This window comes from Phodopus roborovskii, unplaced genomic scaffold (assembly GCF_943737965.1).
Source record: "Phodopus roborovskii unplaced genomic scaffold, PHOROB, whole genome shotgun sequence".
Lineage (NCBI taxonomy): Eukaryota > Metazoa > Chordata > Mammalia > Rodentia > Cricetidae > Phodopus > Phodopus roborovskii.
In genome coordinates, this window is record NW_026126525.1 from 29,645,267 (window position 1) to 29,663,472 (window position 18,206).

The 18,206-nt window shown below is 41.5% G+C and overlaps 1 protein-coding gene across 1 annotated transcript in view; it reads right to left on the minus strand.

The window, feature by feature from the left end:
• Atp10d (ATPase phospholipid transporting 10D (putative)) overlaps positions 1-18,206 on the minus strand; it is a 95,994-nt gene that overhangs the window by 18,591 nt on the left and 59,197 nt on the right. Inside the window, 7 exon segments of the mRNA XM_051198055.1 lie at positions 617-923; positions 7,867-8,051; positions 9,560-9,686; positions 10,737-10,843; positions 11,422-11,527; positions 11,529-12,032; positions 14,184-14,372. Coding sequence (XP_051054012.1) covers positions 617-923; positions 7,867-8,051; positions 9,560-9,686; positions 10,737-10,843; positions 11,422-11,527; positions 11,529-12,032; positions 14,184-14,372 — 1,525 coding nt within the window.

The window sequence follows — 18,206 nt, forward strand, 5'->3', positions numbered from 1 at the left end:
CCCCTCTGCCATTTCCTTTATGTCTTTACTCACAGACAGACAAAGCAGACGGTTGTACTCTGGGAACCAAACTGAAAACAGCAAATCTTATCCCTATTTCTTTTTCAGTAGCATTTGTTAAGTGATATTTCCCACATTCACATTTAGTTGTTCATTCACTTGTGCTACTCTGTACCCTCCTACTAGATGTAAACTCTCTAAGAAAGGTATCAGTTATAGATACTGTTTTATAGCTATTGTCTAGGATGGGGCAGTCACTAAATGGGTACTTTTTTTTAGTATTCCTAAATTTAACTTTCCTAAAGGTAGAAATCCTGAGGTTTTATTTAGTTCTCCAATTCAGTATTTAACTCCAGGTAATCAAGTTGATTTGGGGTCTAAAACACAACCCCAAAAGTATTATCATCCTGTTCTCTGTGTTCCATCTCTAACACCAGGTTCACAGCAGGCCGTGAGAGAGGCTGGGAAACAGTACAGACAGAAGTCGGAGGGGAGCAAAGTAAGTACAACTGGGAAAGCAAATACAGAATTGTAAAGTTAGACCAAAGGAAGGACAGGCAAAGGTCATAGAACAGAGCATGCAGGGCAGGGTGCCCACCTCCCCACCTCCGCTCACCAATGGCCAGGGTCATCACGTGGAGATGGTTTCGAACCAATTTCACCACCTCACTTTTTTGAAGGGGTGTGGCTCGGCAGCAGACCACAGCTTGGCACCATGCAGTCAGCTCCAGGAACTGCCTTTGCAGACTCTCCTGCAGGGCAAACTCCAGGGTCTTTCCTGTGATGACGAGCCCAGCACGTTCAGAGCCCTGGGGGTCAGGAGGCTGACAGGAGGCCTTTCTTAGTGATGCTGGCTTGGGAGAGGCTTGAGTTCTCTTCTGCAGTTCTTTCAAAATCGAGCTCATCAGCATCTCACAGGCATCCTTGAACAAAGACATAGAGACATTTAACCTTGGGGCACCACTGAGGAGTTGGCTCCAATTTCTTCCTTCTCTTTCTTTAGTGATTGCTGGATCAAGGCTGCCTAGGGTAGTGAACTGTGGATTACTTTCAAGGAGCCCACTTTATAACTTTTCAGTTTTGCAGCTCTCCCATGAGCTTCTGTGGATGTGAGGCCTGGTAAGAAGGAAGAAGCACCTCAAACACAAGTCCACAGCTAAAATGTAAAATTCTATCGCATTAGTCCCATGCAGGCTCCCTGGTTGGTGGTTAAGTCTCTGTGGGTTCCCACGAGCCCAGGTTAGTTGATCCTGTGGGTTTTCTCGTGGTGACCTTGATTCCTCTGGCTCCTACAATCCTTCCTCCCTCTCTTCTTGGGGATTCCCAGTGTTCCACCCTGCATATATGTTACAGTTGTGTAGCTTGGTCTTCTTGTGGGACTCCTAACAAGGGGGGCAGGGACTGTCCCTGACTCTTCTGCTGGCTTTTGGCACCCTACTCCTCATATTGGGTTCCCTTGTCCAACCTTACTACAAGGGGGAGGTGCCTTGTTGTGGGATATTTGAGCAAATTGTTTTAACCTTGCCTGCCTAGGGCACCTGACTGGTTTAGTAAGGAGCTGAATGGCCAATAACTAGGCTGGGGAGGTTAGGCAGGACTTCAAGGCAGAGAGAGGATCTCAGGATGAATCTAGGCAGATGCCAGTGAGACTTGGAGCAAGTCAGAGGAACAAAATGGAAGAGAGGTAAAAAAGCCGTGTGGTAGAACATAGATTAATAGAAACAGGTTAATTTAAGTTACAAGAGCTAGCTGAGAACAAGCCTATGCTAAAGGTCAAGCTTTCATAATTAATAATAATTTTCTATGTTGTTTTTTAGGGACTGGTGGCCCAAAAGAAAGTCTGATGGGAAAGTCAACTACAGTGCCTAGTCTCATTGCAGCTTGATATGCCATATTTGGTTGATAGATAGCCATGGGAAGCCACCCTTTTCTGAAGAGAAACGAGGGAGGAGTGGATTGGGGGGTACAAAAAGGAGGTAGGGGAGGACCTAGGAGGAGAAGATGGAGGGAAAAGTGATAGGGATGTAAAACATAATCATAATGACAATAATATAAATAATTTTTAAAAATTCACCAGGTAAGCATCAACTCTTCCCCGGAAGTGGGTCTCTTGAGCCCCAAGGTCTCATTCACCAACTCCTAGCTGTTTGGCTAGGGAACACTTCAGCTCTCTGAACCTCAACTTCCTCATCTGCAGAAGGTGCATGCTACCTCCATCCACACTGCTGTGAGGACCAACCTAAATGCAGATGTTTCAACATTTCCATCTTCTTTTTTTTGTTTAACACATTATCTACTCAAAAGCATTTGCTGAGGAACTCTGAGAGAATGTTGTGGACTCAGGGGACATAGCCTCATGGAGCTTGCATTCTGGGCAGCAGGAAGTTTTTAGTGGTGACATCACATCACATCTACACTGTACATGACACAGGAAATGTTTTGAAGGTAGCCATCCCTTCTACTCTCTTTGGGTTTTGTTGTTGCTGTTCCAGAGGCTGAACCTTGGATCTTACACATGCGGAGCATTTGCTCTGTGTCTGAGCCATGCCCTCAATCCCCCAACTCACTTTTGAATCCTTTATAGTGGAAAGACTATAGAGGCGGCTCAGTGGCTGAGAGCATTTTTTCTGCTCCTGTAGAGGATCAGAATTCAGTTCCCAGCACTCACTAGAGACTCACAAACATCTTTAACTCAATCAAGTTCAAAGGCATCCAACATGTTATTCTGGATTCTGGGTGCACCTGCACTAACACACACTAACACATGCAGAAACTCTCTCTCTCTCTCTCTCTCTCTCTCTCTCTCTCTCTCAAACACACACACACACACACACACACACATACACACACACACACACACTCACACTTCAGGTCTATCAAGTACTCATTAAATATTTGCTGAGTGGGTTCTACTCAGGATGACTAATAATAAACTTACAGAGAAAGTATTGTATAGAATGACCACCAAGTCTAGATCTCAGGTGTAGCAACAGGAGATTTAAGCCTACACGCCCAGCTTGAAAGTTTGCCGACTCAAGAACATCCCATGAGTGATATTTTTTAACTTTTAAGTGCTGCTTTACCAAGCATTTCTTCCCTTTTTGTTTTAAGGAATTTTTAAAATTACTTTATTTTTTATATACCAATCCCAGTTCCCCCTCCCTCCTCTCCTTCCACTCAACTCTCCCCCGCTTTCCATCTACTCTATGGAAGTCTACTAAGTCTGTCCCATCATCTCCTTGAGGCAGGACCAAGGCTCCTCCCGACCCCAACACCCTATGTCTAGACTGAGCAAGGTATCTCTCCATATAGAATGGGCTCCACTAAGTCATGTTTTTTGTGTGTTAATGTTAGGTCTTGAACCCATTGCCAGTGTCTCATATATTGTCCCAGTCACCTGTATTAAATGAGTCTAGTTCAGTCTCATGCAGGTCCCCATTTGTAAGACTGGAGTCAGTGATCTTTCACTAGCTTGGCTCAGCTGATTCTGTGGGTTTCCCCATCATATCAAGCATTTCTTAACCCACAATAAAATGTAAGGAACAAAGAAAATGTAGGAATCTACAGAGGCATGATGCAAAGAAGACTCAACAACCATATTATGTATAATAATCACCATTGTAGTGGTGCTCTGGAGATGGGCATGGGGTCATGCTCACCCATGTGAAAAAATTCGCACTGGTCTTACACAATGGATTAGCCTACTAGGAACAGACTAGTTCCTCCATAAACAGATGGGGAAAGGAGTTGGCCTGGTCTCTCCTTACTCACTTGCTTTCTTTCCTCCCATGTGAGTTTTTCTCCTCCTCACCATCTGTGCACATATCTAGCACCATGTTTGTGAGTTTTCAAATTGTGGGCTAAATAAACCTCTTACCTTCTATATAGTACTCAGCCTCACAGATTTAGTTACAGTGCTGCAAAACAGATAGTCTAGATCCAGTTACAAAAATGGAGCTACCCAACTACCTTAACCTTTGAACTAATTTGAACCCATATACTTCTAAAGCCATGAAAGAAACATCACACATGCTTATTATAGACCAAATTACAACATTAAAGACTGTTTGTACAAATGTTGTTTAGTTTGGTGAAATTAATGTGGCATAATTTAGAAATCAGCATACTTGGTAATCTTTGAAAATCAGAATATTCCATGTGAGGTGTTGTTTTAGTGGAACATAGTAAAACTATAGTAACATAAAACAGTCTTTGTAACATTAATATTATATGGTAGAGTTTACAGTCTAGATAGATATTCTTCATAATGTAATTGTGAATCACCTGTCACTTTATGATTATTACACATAGGTATTTAATCCATGAGTGTTTAGTTTTTTTAGCAGTATGTATACATACATGTATACACATATACACACATACACACACATGTACACTTATGCATACACACACACACACACACACACAAACATACATATACCACATACTATTCATAGATTCCAATTTTGTGAGTTCAGAAAACTTGCTATCATTTGTTTCCAACCCATAATCTCAGGCTTTTGAAGTCATATACTGCCAGGAAAAGAGTGACATTTAGGTCATGTGATGCATGCCCTCTCAGGCAAAGCTGAGAAAATGGATACACTATTCTGATTATTACCATTATTTACTTGGTTTTTTGAAACAGCATTCCTCTATGTAGCCCTGATTGTCCTAGAACTAATTTTGGAGACAAGACTGGCCTCAAACTCAGAGATCTGCCTGCTTCAACGTCCCCAGTGCTGAGACTGTTTGGTGACACTTCTTTTTTTCATCTTTCTCCTTTTGGCTGGGTTTCTGTTTCCTGAAATGGCTCCTAATTACAGTGTTGTTAGTGTCCCCAAACACTCAACAGCTATGACATACAGTGCTGAGAAACTGTATGTTAAGTACTCTCTTTTCAGGCATGAATTGGAGTGACATTTGCCTACACATATAATGAGAATGAATCTACAATAAATATTAAATAAGTTATCATGAGAGAGAAACACGCAAGAAGCAATGTTAGGTGTTAATCAACTGACAATGTATTCTATGTGATCACAGGAAGTAAACTGTGAATCTCCCTCGGGACAGCACTCACTATTCACTAATTCAGGGTCAAGATAATGCTATAAAACATAACTCTACCAATTGTAGGAAGCGTTTAAATCACTATAAAATATAGAAGTGTCTTGACATAAAAGAGACCAAATTCGAATTTAATTACGATTTCACCCATGATAAATCAAAATATTCTGGTGTCTCTGCCTATAAAATGAGTCAGTGTGTACTTGTTACAATCGTCAAATGAGATCATGCATGGATAGTTTCTTGAGCTTCTAATAAAGATTATAAATATTAGATTGTTATTAGGAGGGGGTGTTTTATATGCCTCTAGTGTAAACTGAAGGGGCAATCCTGTGTTTGTGAGTATGATAAACATGTCTGGACAGGATAATGTGAACACAAAAGAAAAAAAACCTTCCTAAGATAAAGACTTTTAAGTGGATACAGTTTTGCCTTAGTTTTTTTGGGAGTGAATTTCACAGATATATATGAAGTTACCACACAGACATGACTTCAGATATCCCCTTTTAGTTTTTAGGGACTCCTACGGTATGGACATTGGAAAAGGAACATATTTACAGACTAGTGTCTAAACCGATATTAAATTAAATTATGTCCACTGTTTTCTTTTGATCTATATAGAAAATTTTCATATATGAATCATTATTAGTAGCAACTAAAATTAACTAAATATGTACTAAATACTTATTGGACTGGTAGTTTTAAGTGTCTTCTGATATAAATTGTATATTTATAAATAAACTTTATAATCCTGCTGATTTTTACCAATCAATAAATTATCTTAGTCAATAGATAAAAAAAATATATATAACATGTTTTTTTTTTTTAAACTAGAAGGAAGGGTTTTACATGTTTTTATCATGAAGAAATTAGAAATGATCGAGGAGACAACTATGCTTAATTTGATTTAGACATTATAGAATCTGTACATGGACTAAAGCCCCTTTGATTTCAAAGAGTGACTGACACACCTGACCTGAAAGATGCTATGCCCTTCTTGTCATGATGACACAGATCACTACATCTATTCTCAAACAGGAAGCACTCTCCTAACAAATGCAGAGAGTCCCAGGCCCACGAGGCATGCATCGCTATGCTTGGTTTCCCATGTATGTAGACTTGGTGATATCTGGAAAGATGTTTGACCTGTCAATAGGCTTTCTCTGAGGGATGGTTTTAATATCCTATCTTTTCTAAAAAGGCTTCCACATTATTTGAATGTTCTATTCAAACATGTATTATAATCTTGAGACAAAAGTTCTTCGTGCCTAAAAGCCTCTGAGTCAAAACTGCAAATAATTAACTTTATTTTTCATTTCCTTGTTTATGGATTTGGTGTGTGCTGGCGGGGGGGTTTCCATGCCGTGGTGTATGTCTGGTGGTCAGATGGCAACTTTTAGGGGTCAACATCGATTTTCTCTTTCCACTAGGTTGGTTGTGGTGGGGGGGTCAATCTCAGGTCCCAGGCTTAGCAGCAGCATTTCATCAGCACTATTTAATTTTCTTTTTTATTTCATGCTTCCAAATCTCTCAGTAGACATTTAGCATTTTTTAGGTGATGCTAGCATTAGAGACCATCCGCAGGAGGACATCCCCAAGTCTGCAGAAGCCCTTCACAAATATCTCCTGATGCTGACAGGAGATATTTCCTTATCTTTGCCCATAGTCACATCAGTGCATGGGTGTTACAGTCTGTGACAGGTGAGGAAGAAGAGGCCACACAGGGCAAGTAACTCCCTGAGGACCTATGCTTGGTCAGCAGTAAGTAAATATTTCACTAGCCACTCATGCCATATCCATTCTGAGTCACTGAAATGATCCTGCCCCTTGGTGGTACTGGGTGTTGGCTTTTGGTTATGAACATGGCCCCCAGATCTGCTATAAAGAGAACTCAGTCTGTGTTGTAAAAGACAGCTCTCTTTCCTCAAAAATAGCACAGAGTATCAGTGGAGGCTTAGCCATGAAACAGCTAGTCAGAAGAGACAGCCTATGAAGACCCTGATTCCGCGAGATGGCTAGAGAGGGCATCACAAAGTCTGGATGCTGTGACAGAATCCTGACTTTGATATGGAAGAGAGGAGGCAGGCAGAGCTTTCAAGCAAAGTAAACAGTATGAGCACATGTTGGTGTGTTTCTCTCTCCTACGAGCCTTCTGTGAAATATCCATCTAACTTACTCAAATACCCATCCTAGTCATTAATGGTAGCATAAATTACAAGTAAATAAGCAAACAAATAAATAAAAAACATGGGTGATTCAAAATCTTTTCAGTTCCTGCTTTAACACTCCATCCCTTTCATTTCTACCAATGATAGGGGCTCTTAGGAGCACTATCTACATCTACCACTAGAGGGCAGGATTATGCTGAGAGCCTACTTTTAAAATTTATAAAAATATCTAGTCACTAACAGAAATTACAACGTCCCTCCAACTCGAAAAGGAGGTGGGTTTATGTCTCAAGAGTTCATATACATTCTCATTTTTGTCTGTCTTGTGAAATCTCTTGGTCTAACAGTGAGAATGTGGGGGAGAGGGTGCCCAAAATAAAAAGGGAAGTTTTTTTTTTTTTTTTTTTTTTTTTTTTTATAATGCTTGTATTCACCCATGATGCTTCTGAATATGGCTTTTAGAAAAACTATGGCATACTCCCAAATATGAGCAAGGTCATTCAGCAGCATAACATCAAGAGCTACAGATGGTCAGATCAGCTTTTCCTTGTTCTTGAATACACCAATGGCCTACTGCCCTACCAGCTTTCAGTTAAGAGAGTATTTGGCTCAACATCACCATGCATACTTTGCTCTGTGTATTGAGGATGAAGAGCTTGTCATCTGGCTCCAGGAGTTTGCATGCATAAGCTATGTTGACAGCTGTCTCCTGCTTGTCCCCTGTCAGCATCCAGATCTTCATGCCAGCTTTGTGAAGGGCTTCTATAGACTCGGGGACTCCCTCCTGAAGACGGTCTTCAATGCCAGTAGCACCTGGAAAGTAATCAAACAGCAAAGCAGGTTGCTTAGAAACCAGAGGCAGCTGGGACTCCATTGACTCCTATCCATGGGCCATTCAGTCCTGAACTGTATAAACTGCCCCAGCAGCATCCAGAGATGCAAAGAAAGCCAAAGAGCAGTTGTAAAACACCAAGGATTGTGTAATTTATCAAACACATTCTCCTTTTGGCTAGTATTCATCTCTACAAACTCAAAAGCTGATTCTCTTATTTACATAGACTTGCCATAAATTCTATAGTTCAGTGAAACTTCCTAGGGTAAGGGAAGGCATTTAGAGAATACCCTTGGCTCTAAGATACAATGTCTGTTAGGAATGCTTTTCCATAATGTCAGTCCACAATGTCCTATTCTGGAATGGGATGCAGTCAGTTTTGGAATTCCTGTTTTCCCCACCAGTGATGTGGTATAAATTTTCTATTTTGCAATACCTGTTAACCACCCATATTTCTATAGAAAACCTCCAAGATTTTCATGCTAATTAAATTTGATGTAAAAAATAGTGTTACATCAAATCAGGTTTGATTTTGCTGCCAAGTGAATTTTGGCATTAAACCTACAGAGCCTTAAATTCATTTGGAAATGCAGATTAGGAAGTACGCATCTAAGCTACTTACACCACCACAAAGAAATTATTAGTATTTAAAAGGGACATGACTATTCTACTTGACAGACATTGAGATCATGTTTCCACCTAAATAACGAGCAGAACAGAGCTCAGAGACGGCTCTCTGGTGTATTAGTTCTTCTGTAAGAATCTACATCTCCATGCTCCAAGCAGTGTTTTTGAACTTGATGGCCCCTCAGAAGTCACTCAGGAGACTTTCAGCCACTCCAGTGTCTAGGTCACACACAAGACCAACAGCCCTTGGACTGTTTATTGTTCTGTAAGTGATTCCCAGGTGTGGGTCAACCTGACACAAGAGGTATCCATTGTGCATTTGTGTTGGAATCGGGCAAGAGGAGAAGAAAAATAGACTTCAAGATCACTTGCAATACAGAATAAAGGACAGGGACCCTATACTTGGGAATACTTGAGTTTGTTGCTTTTCAGTTCATGTCTAAGCCTTTGAGCGTGAACACGTCACTGTACTACATTGTGCCCGTTTCTTCTAAATAAGATGCCTGTTTATTATAAAGATTTAAGAAGACAACATATTTTTAAGACTTCACCTAATTCCTTGCAAGACACCTGCAAAACCCTTCTCTCAGACCAGGGTATTTGTCTGTGTGTATACTCTTGTTGGGTATTTAGGTTTTACATCCTAGCAAGAATGTCCACCCTGTTCCTGCCACAAGTGAACCCTCCAGTTCACTCAAGTGGAACACAAGTCTGAAGGCACTGGAACACAAGGAGAGATCAGGATGCACGTGGTTGGGAGAGCCACATATGCATACTAGATCAGAGTGGCTAAAGGGGACTACAGTAGAATGGATTTAGAGACAAAATTCTCTGCTCACGCAATACAGCGCCATTTACCTACCAAGTAATGTGAGTTTGTTCTCTAGTCTCATGGCAGATTCAACCAGCAATTCTTCCCTGTTGTCAATGCTTGTCTCAGCTAAAAAGTGATTCCTCAACCACTCTGTATATTCAGTGTCGCTCATGACCTAAGAGAGGAAGAAAAGAGACTAGGAGGCAGGGCATTAAACCTTGCAATATGCTGCCAGGACTGACCGGGGACGGAGTTCCATGCCAACAACTACACATCTGAATTTCATCCTGTGGGCACACTTGTATCTGACCCATACTCCTTCACACAGGGACACAAGATTCCCAAACTCTGATCAGGAAATGCGAACCAGCTGGTAGAGAGACAGCACTGCTGAGGCATCCTGGGAAATTTGAAGGGGGTTTCAAATATTTAAAAACAGGACACAAGGAGGTGGAACAGGCCTCCTGTTGATGGTTAACTCTGGGAGCATTCTAATGGTGCAGCTAAGAAAATGTCCTCAAGATTGTTCATTGGAGTGATGCCACAGCCAACAATACTTCAGAGGTCTTTGAAAATTCAATCACATGGTTAAGCTTCAGAAAAGGTAAAATGAGAGGCACCCTATAGGAAACGCAAGAAGGACTTGGTTCTAAAAAAACATAAATGCAACTCCTGAAGAAGAAACCAATGTCCCCCTGCCTTTAGTTGTCATAATGGATGAATCTGAATTTCCAGTCTTAAAAGCAGGGTTGAGTGGAGGGGGTTAGCAATTTTTGTCTTATACACTCATTTTGGCCTGCCAGGAAATTTCATTTGGGAAAATATAGCATCTAATGGAATACATTCAAGTGAGAAGGCAATCTTTAATCCCCTGCTCCTCCTACAATTGCATCACAGAGGCATTTGATCCCTCATGTCCCTGGTTGAAATGGGTTCCTTGGAGGTCCCCAAGAGCTAGTCCCACTTTGTCTCCCACAGTAGCTAAGAACTAGAACGTGGGTAGTCAGTGAGAGGTTTTGGCAATAACCATCCCCAAATCACTCCTCTTTGGGGACAGAAATCTAACCCAGTCATGTACAGGATGGAGAGGCTGTATCAAAGGACCCCAGTCTGGGGAACCTCCCTGGTACCTGGATTGGGATAGAGATCTGATACACACACAGTGTATCAGATGATGGGTAAACAGATATAGCAAGATTGTGTGTGCTACACTCAGCCTTCTCACCTTCTTAGCTATACATAAAGTGCGCAGCCCTCGTTTGGCATATTCATCCAGGTGGCTCTGCGTTTTCTCTCGTATTATCATCTGATGTTTTTCCAGATTTGTTCCATCTGAAATCATGAACAGAAAAATCATTATTCCTGCCAGGCTGCCCAATTAGACTTTTTTTTCCTTTGAAGAATGACAGTTTAATCTATAATAAACAAAAGGTATTTTTTTTTTTTTTAAGCTTTGGTTCTCAACTGTGTGCCTAGGGAAGGAAGACAGCAGCATAATTCTTCACTTTGATTCTCTTCCCCAGGGCAGAGGAAGAGGTAAAGGTTTGATATGACTGCTCATGATTGGTGAATGCTATCTATCCTGTCCCGGGCACCCCACCTTTGCTGGGCAATAGGCTCTTTCTGCATTTCACACTGAGTGACATGAAGCCTCTCAGGAGCCCATAAAAAGGTAGTATGATGCCCCCTTTCCCAAACTGGTAATGTCACGGTGGCACAGCTAATGATTGATTTCAGATGTAAAGAAACCATGGTCCCCACAGCTTCAGAACCCCTCCGCCTTCCCATCCAGCCCTAGGCAGCATTTCCCCTTTTCCAGTGTGACTTCATAGCCTCTAACAGAACCCTTGGGAGTGGCGGCTGAATGCCCAGCCCTTCCAGTCACCACCATGGCAACTGTGCAAACCTACCTGAGGAAGCCACCGACAGCAGCTCCATGATCACAGAATCAGCACCCTTTGTATACACCACGACTTGTTTGGAAAGAGGATGCCGGACCACAACAGACATTCTTTTTTCTTACTGAGTCAAAGGGAAGGATGTGTAAGAGTTGAAATGTTAATGAGCCCAAAGCAGCAAAGTCCACCATGACCTGCTCTGGGGTCCGAGACTGTAGAGTGCAGTGGTAAGCCCTGGCGGCGTACACTAAGGCTGCTTCATCCGGACTCTCAGCTTCATAGCACAGGTTGGAAGCCAAAGAAGGTGGTCCATTTAGGGCATCAGCTGTACCAATGGTGAGTCCAATGGCACTGTTTTGTGCCTCAGTTTCTGTACAGCAAGCTGAGTTACTGGCCTGGAGGCTTTCACCCATCTGGGAAGGCTCATCCTCCATAGGAGGTGACAGTTTTGTTCGACTAAAGAAAGAGATTCTGCTCACAAAGGCAGAAGGAGTCCCAGAAGTCGGGTCCTTCCCACTGGCAAGAGACGGTGAACTTGATCTCCGGACTGACAATTTCTGGAAGATGTTTTTAATCTCTTCCAAGGACTTGATGGGCATTCCACTCAGTGAGGAGAGCCCAACCTAGGAAAGACAATGGGAGAGGTCTCAATAGCGTGTCTAATAACATGCCATCACAACTCTAAAGTCCAACTGAGGAAAAAGTGAGAGATGAAAGAGTTACCACTGTCTTAACTGTCAATCTGCTTTTTCCCTGGAAATTCCATGGCAAACAGGAAGACATGTGATGTCACATGTGATGGCATTGTACATTTCTCTAACTATTCAGGAAGATATCAACAACTGAAAACAAAGGATACAAAATGCTAATAATATTGGCCTTATAGAACTTTTTCTAAAGAAGAAATTCTACATGTATGAAATCTATAATCTTTATTGGCACAGCTTAGCAATAGCAATTATAAGCAAGTTGAACCAGGCATGGTAGTGCTTGTATAGTCTCAGCACTTGAAAGGCAGAGGCAGGAAGAGGACCCCAAATTCAAAGCCAGGTTGGGCTACATGAAACCCTTTCTCTCAGAATCTACTGTGAAACAATCAATCACCATTAAACTACAAATTCAAGTTAATACTCAATACCAAAACAAAAAAATCTTCTTGAAATTTATTTTAAAGTGAAGTTTACTAAGCACATGGATGCATTGTTAGAAAAGTTCAATGCTTTCTGGGGTATTGCAGAAAGAGCTCAGACAACAGTAAGAGAAAACAGAACAGCAGCAGCAACAACAACAAAAAGACCACACATCACCAAGACCACAGGAGGGCGGAAAAAATCAATCAAAAAAACCAACACAATACATTTTTCTTTTTTCTTTACAGAGTCTAGGAAAGGTTGTCATCTTGATATTTACACCAAAACTGGCCAATGAATGAAGAAAGTCAAAGGGGAATTAGCTACACCATCACGTGATTTTAATTCTTTACCAGTACCCAATTTGTTCTTATTGGTATCCTGTCTTCTTTTACACTTTTAACATCAGCGATTTAGTTTTGTAATTTCATGACAATCATTTGGAAGTACGCGGAGAATTTCAACGTTTTCTTCAGAAACTAATTTTATAACCATCTGAAGGGTTCCTGCTAGTACATCATCAGCAACTCGGATGTCAAGCAGGACATGCAGTGGGGGAGGTCTCTGTTTCTCATGGTAAGCTCCCTTTCTCCCATTACCCTAACCATCTGGGAGGCGCAGGAGCTCTTTACGCCTCCAAAGATTTTATTCCAAGCAGTAAAGCATTATATCAACAATAGTTTGTAGAAAGGAAACACCAAAAGTTGTCAATTTTGAAAAGACTGTGTCGTACAACTTTTCATGAGTCCCCCCATTTATTCTGTAATACCACAATCGCTTTTGTCAGAGCATCTTCCCAGTCTCTGATCGGGTACAGCTTAATTGTAAGTGAATTACTTTTATGTTGAAGTTCCCACCTCTGAAGTTACCAAAAGGAAATGATCAGTTGGAAAATTAAAATTTAATTGGGTTTTGTTGTAAATTGAATTTTAAGTGGATGTGCAGGAAAGGCAAAATACACCAGGAGGCTAATACACCACAACAGATCACCAGGCTCTGCAATGTTTTCCTTCCTAACTGGAAAATGAATTTTCCATGAGCTCTAAAGCTATAACTATACTTCTAGCTCCTGGCACATCGTACTCATACTGGATAATGAGTAGACTGAGTTAAAACAAACCTAGCTGGAACAGGAAGAAAGCTTGTCACAATCATGACCATTAAACTAACGCTTCAGACTTCGTATGATGTTGTGCATTCGATGCTGCCTGTCTCTAAAGTCTCACAGACAGCTTCAATTTAGTAAAAGATAGTGAAGGCAAAGTGGAAGTTCTCCTCAGCAGTCCTCTCCTAGACAAATTATAGAGTAAAGCCCAGGGTCCTACTGCCTAGGTTCAACCCCCACCCCCATACACTGGTTTTGCAACCGTGGTGAGATCCTTCCAAAGCTTAAAGACGAGGAAAAACAGAGCTAGAGTGCTTAGCTCTTGGGGCTCTGAGAGGACTGGACACAATAGAACCAGTAGACCTCTTAGAGTGTGGTCGGTGCCGAGCCAAGAACAAGTCCTGAGTAAATGGTTTGCACCTGCTATATTCTTGCTGCTCTTGGTATTTTACTGTCATCATATAACAAAACCACCACAGATGCGTGCAAACTCCACATTGTCTGTTGCTGAGTAAACCCTTGTTTGCCTTAGAGTTTACCTTTTGCCGAGGCTGGTTAGGAGCAGAAACCACCACTGTGTTGCAGATTGCCAGAGCAATGAAGAAATCCACGATGTACAAAATCTCTGGGGGTGGACTCTGCATGGTCCCATCCAGTGGGGTGAAGAGCTGAGGGGTAATCTGGCTACACTTGTCCAAAAGTATGGTATCTGGTACCACATCTGTTTCCTGAAGAGACAATATGACAAAGTGTTGTTATTAATATGAGGAGCTCCTATAACGGTAAACTAAATTTTAATTTTTTTCTACATGTATTTGTGTGTGTGTGTGTGTGTGTGTGTGTGTGTGTGTGTGTGTGTGTGCAAGTAGATGACTACAAAGCTGAAATCCTGTTCTGTGATCATGACGGTAAAAGCAATACTAAAGCTAGTAAAAGTACTGCGTGTGTATTCACACAGTCACAAAAGAGATACCCCTTTCAGCAATACCATGCAGATAAGAGCTGTCAAAATGAAGCTGGGTCTATCCAGATACTTGGGACCCTAGAAGACACTGAAATCACCATAAAAGAGCACAAATAAAAGAGGGGCTCACAGGAAGATGTAAGCATATGTACTACAGCGTATATGGAGATCAGAGAAGAGTTTAAGGAAGTTGGTTTTCTCTTTCCACCATGTGGGTCCCAGAGATCAAACCTAGGTTGTCAGGCTTGGCAAGTGCCTTAACCCATTGAGCCATATCACCAGCCCAGTAAATATAATTTTTAAAAGTTTAATGCATATGATAACTGGGGAAATAAAATAATAAAATGAAGCACATATAAATAAAATGTCAATACAGATTGTGTATTATTAATGGGGGGGATATTTTTATCTTTCAGTTAAACAGGAGAAATACCACCTTCTACCAAAATCTAGTTGAAAGGGTACTTCTTACTTTGAAATACGTAATGCTAGGCACATAATTTATTGTACTCAGAATTCTACCATGGCTATATTTTATTCAACAACTGATGAACACCAATTATTTCACAAATAAGATTTAACACAACATTTTCCCCTCAATTCATTAATATTGTAAACACATCTTTCAATAAGAAAAAAATATTTATTATAAGCAGGCAAAGAGACTAATCCTCATGTCATATCCAGGGTATTTATGTACAAGAGCTTTCTAGCAACTGTGGCCTTCTCTTAACAATTCCTGGTAAGGATTTACTCCAAGAAGCTCTATCAATGGAGTGGGGTACGGGAGCCTTATTTCATCTAGCACAGTACATCTCAGACTTATTTGAGAGTACTAGTTTTAACATATGTGTGTCATAGTAGTAATCTGATTTTTACACAGCATCATTTTGTCTTCTGTAGAGGGTACTGCTTAGAATCACTGTCCCACAGAAGCACCACTGGGATGCAGGGAATCTTGGATGCTGCCAAGCACAGCCCACTGACTGCAGGGAAGCCAGGAGAGATGACTGGCAGCAGAGAGTGCAACAGGGACACGTGATACTTTACTTACATGGTCCTGTCATGGTCAACTTGATTAGATTTAGGACTAGCTAAGGGGAAAAAAAAATCCCTGGGTATGTCTGTGAGGAAAGACCAATTATAAACATAGGTGGCACCATTCCATGTGGTCCTAGACAGAATAGAGGAGGAGGAGGCCAGCTGAGCATCAGCTTCCCTCACTGCTTCCTGACTGCGGGCACAATGTGGCCCGCTGCCTCAGGCTTCCCATGCCATGCTTTCCTTACCGCGACAGCCTGTATTCCTCTCAAACTGCATGTTGCACTTGTCCAAAATTTTATTTAAAAAGTAAAGAGAAAACAGATATCACAGCCAGTGTTTCTGCATTTGCTAAGAGTGATCACAGGTTTAATGAGAGAAGAGCAAAGCTGGCAATTACACGTTCTCTGCTCTTAGCTTCACTCTGCTGACAGCTAGCCTAGGGAGGCTTACAGCCCTGTTCCTTTGCCTGCCTGCCTTTCTTTCTTTCCTTTCAAGTGACACATCCTCACCTTTCAGATTACCAGGGTCATGACAGGTTTAAAATTCACTTGCTGTCAGCTGTCACAAAGCAGTCTTAAAATTCTATCTAAATTCAGCAAGTAGGTGACTACAAAGCTGAAATCCTGTTCTGTGATCATGACGGTAAAAGCAATACTAAAGCTAGTAAAAGTACTGCGTGTGTATTCACACAGTCACAAAAGAGATACCCCTTTCAGCAATACCCTGCAGATAAGAGCTGTCAGAATGAAGCTGGGTCTATCCAGATACTTGGGACCCTAGAAGACACTGAAATCACCATAAAAGAGCACAAATAAAAGAGGAGCTCACAGGAAGATGTAAGGAGACCCACATCAGAATGAAGCTGTAGAAAGAGGGCTCTGCTGTTTTGACAAAAAGTAACTTCACCCCCCTCAAAAAAAAAAAAATAACTTCATCTCTCATGAATTCATTTCCTCTGGAGTAGAGGAGAGGGTACAGAATTGTCACATGCAGTTTTTTTTATCTAAATAACTATATTCATAATTATTTCCCCAAGATTAAAACCATCTTCACTGTGTCCTTGTTCGACAAGATTAACATAAGTCTCTTTCTGTGCTGGACAACTGTTGCCATCTTCCATGAAACCACAGCTGTTTCATTAACATAACTATACTAAACAGTGCCCTTCCCAGAGTTTAAAGTCTCTTTAAGGCAAGGACCATATTCTATTAATCTTGGGATCTCTAACCCGAGCACATCCCACATGATAAGCAACTCAAGTTTATTGTTCACTTCTATCAAACTCTTTGTGGCCTTCTATTCTATGCAGGAAGGACAGAGAAACAAATAAACTAGAGTCATTCATTACCCACGGAAAAATAAATGCATAATAGCTCCCACATGGTCTCAATCAGGCATCTGGTTAATATTCAGAGAACATTTCCACTCGTGATTAGATCATGGGATACACAGCACGACAGACAGCTCCTATACCAGGGGTTCTCAACCTTCCCAATCCTGAGCCCTTTATATAGCCCCTTATATTGTAATAACTCCCATCCATAAAATCAATTTGTTGCTACTTCATAACTGTAATTTTGCTAGTTATGACTTGTAGTGCAAATATCTGATATGCAGGACATCTGATATAGCACACCTGTGAAAGGGATGTTGGAGGGTCGTGACCCACAGGTTGAGATCCACTTTCCTGCACTGTCAGCAAAGCCTTGGTGGTTTCATAGTGGGAGTCATGGCTTTGCTGTCACTTTGTGTGACAGTTCAATATCAGGACTCACACCGCCTACTCGGCAGAAGGAATTCTATCTCAGGCGTTTATTTGTTGTTGCTATTTTTCTCCCCTAGTTAGATCCAAGTTCAATGTGCAAAATTTGGCTGGACTCTGCTCTTTGCTCTCCTCCTTGTTCGCTGAAGCACTGTACAGCTTCAAGATAATTTAAATGTTACCTGTTTGAAAATCGAGAGTAACAGGAGGCTGCTTAATTGTTTCTACAAACCTCTAAACACTCACAGTTTAATAAAGGGGAAAAAAATACTTCACCAGGTGACAGAGCTGGTCAGGCAGTTGTAAAGCGGTGCCCACTCCTCTCTAGTCCTCCTCTGCTAAAGATCTTATTTAATTTCCTGATGGCCCTGCCATTCAGGGGCTGCCAGTCTACTCAGGTTACTTTGGGTTTGTGGACACACAAGCCTTCTCTTCGACTCCTCTGACTCCCAAATACCACACACCTGAAGGAAAAATACCAAGGCCACACATTGGTGGCTTTCCCTCTATACAAACTCCCTGACCCAGCAGTGCTGAGGATTGGTATACCCTGCATTGTTTGCCTCCCTCCCTCCTGGGGGTGCTATCTTACAATCTCTTTCTAGGCACTCACCAGTTGCTCTTAACCTAGGCTTCATGAATGGGTTTCTAGAACACAATGTCAAATAAGTTGTAGTTTTTTGGGTCACAGACTGTATAGATTCCTCAAAGTGTTAGGCTCAGCTGGTAAGACTTAAGACTCAAGAGTGAAAGTCATGTTTCCTGGGAGAACATAACCACTCCATCCGATCC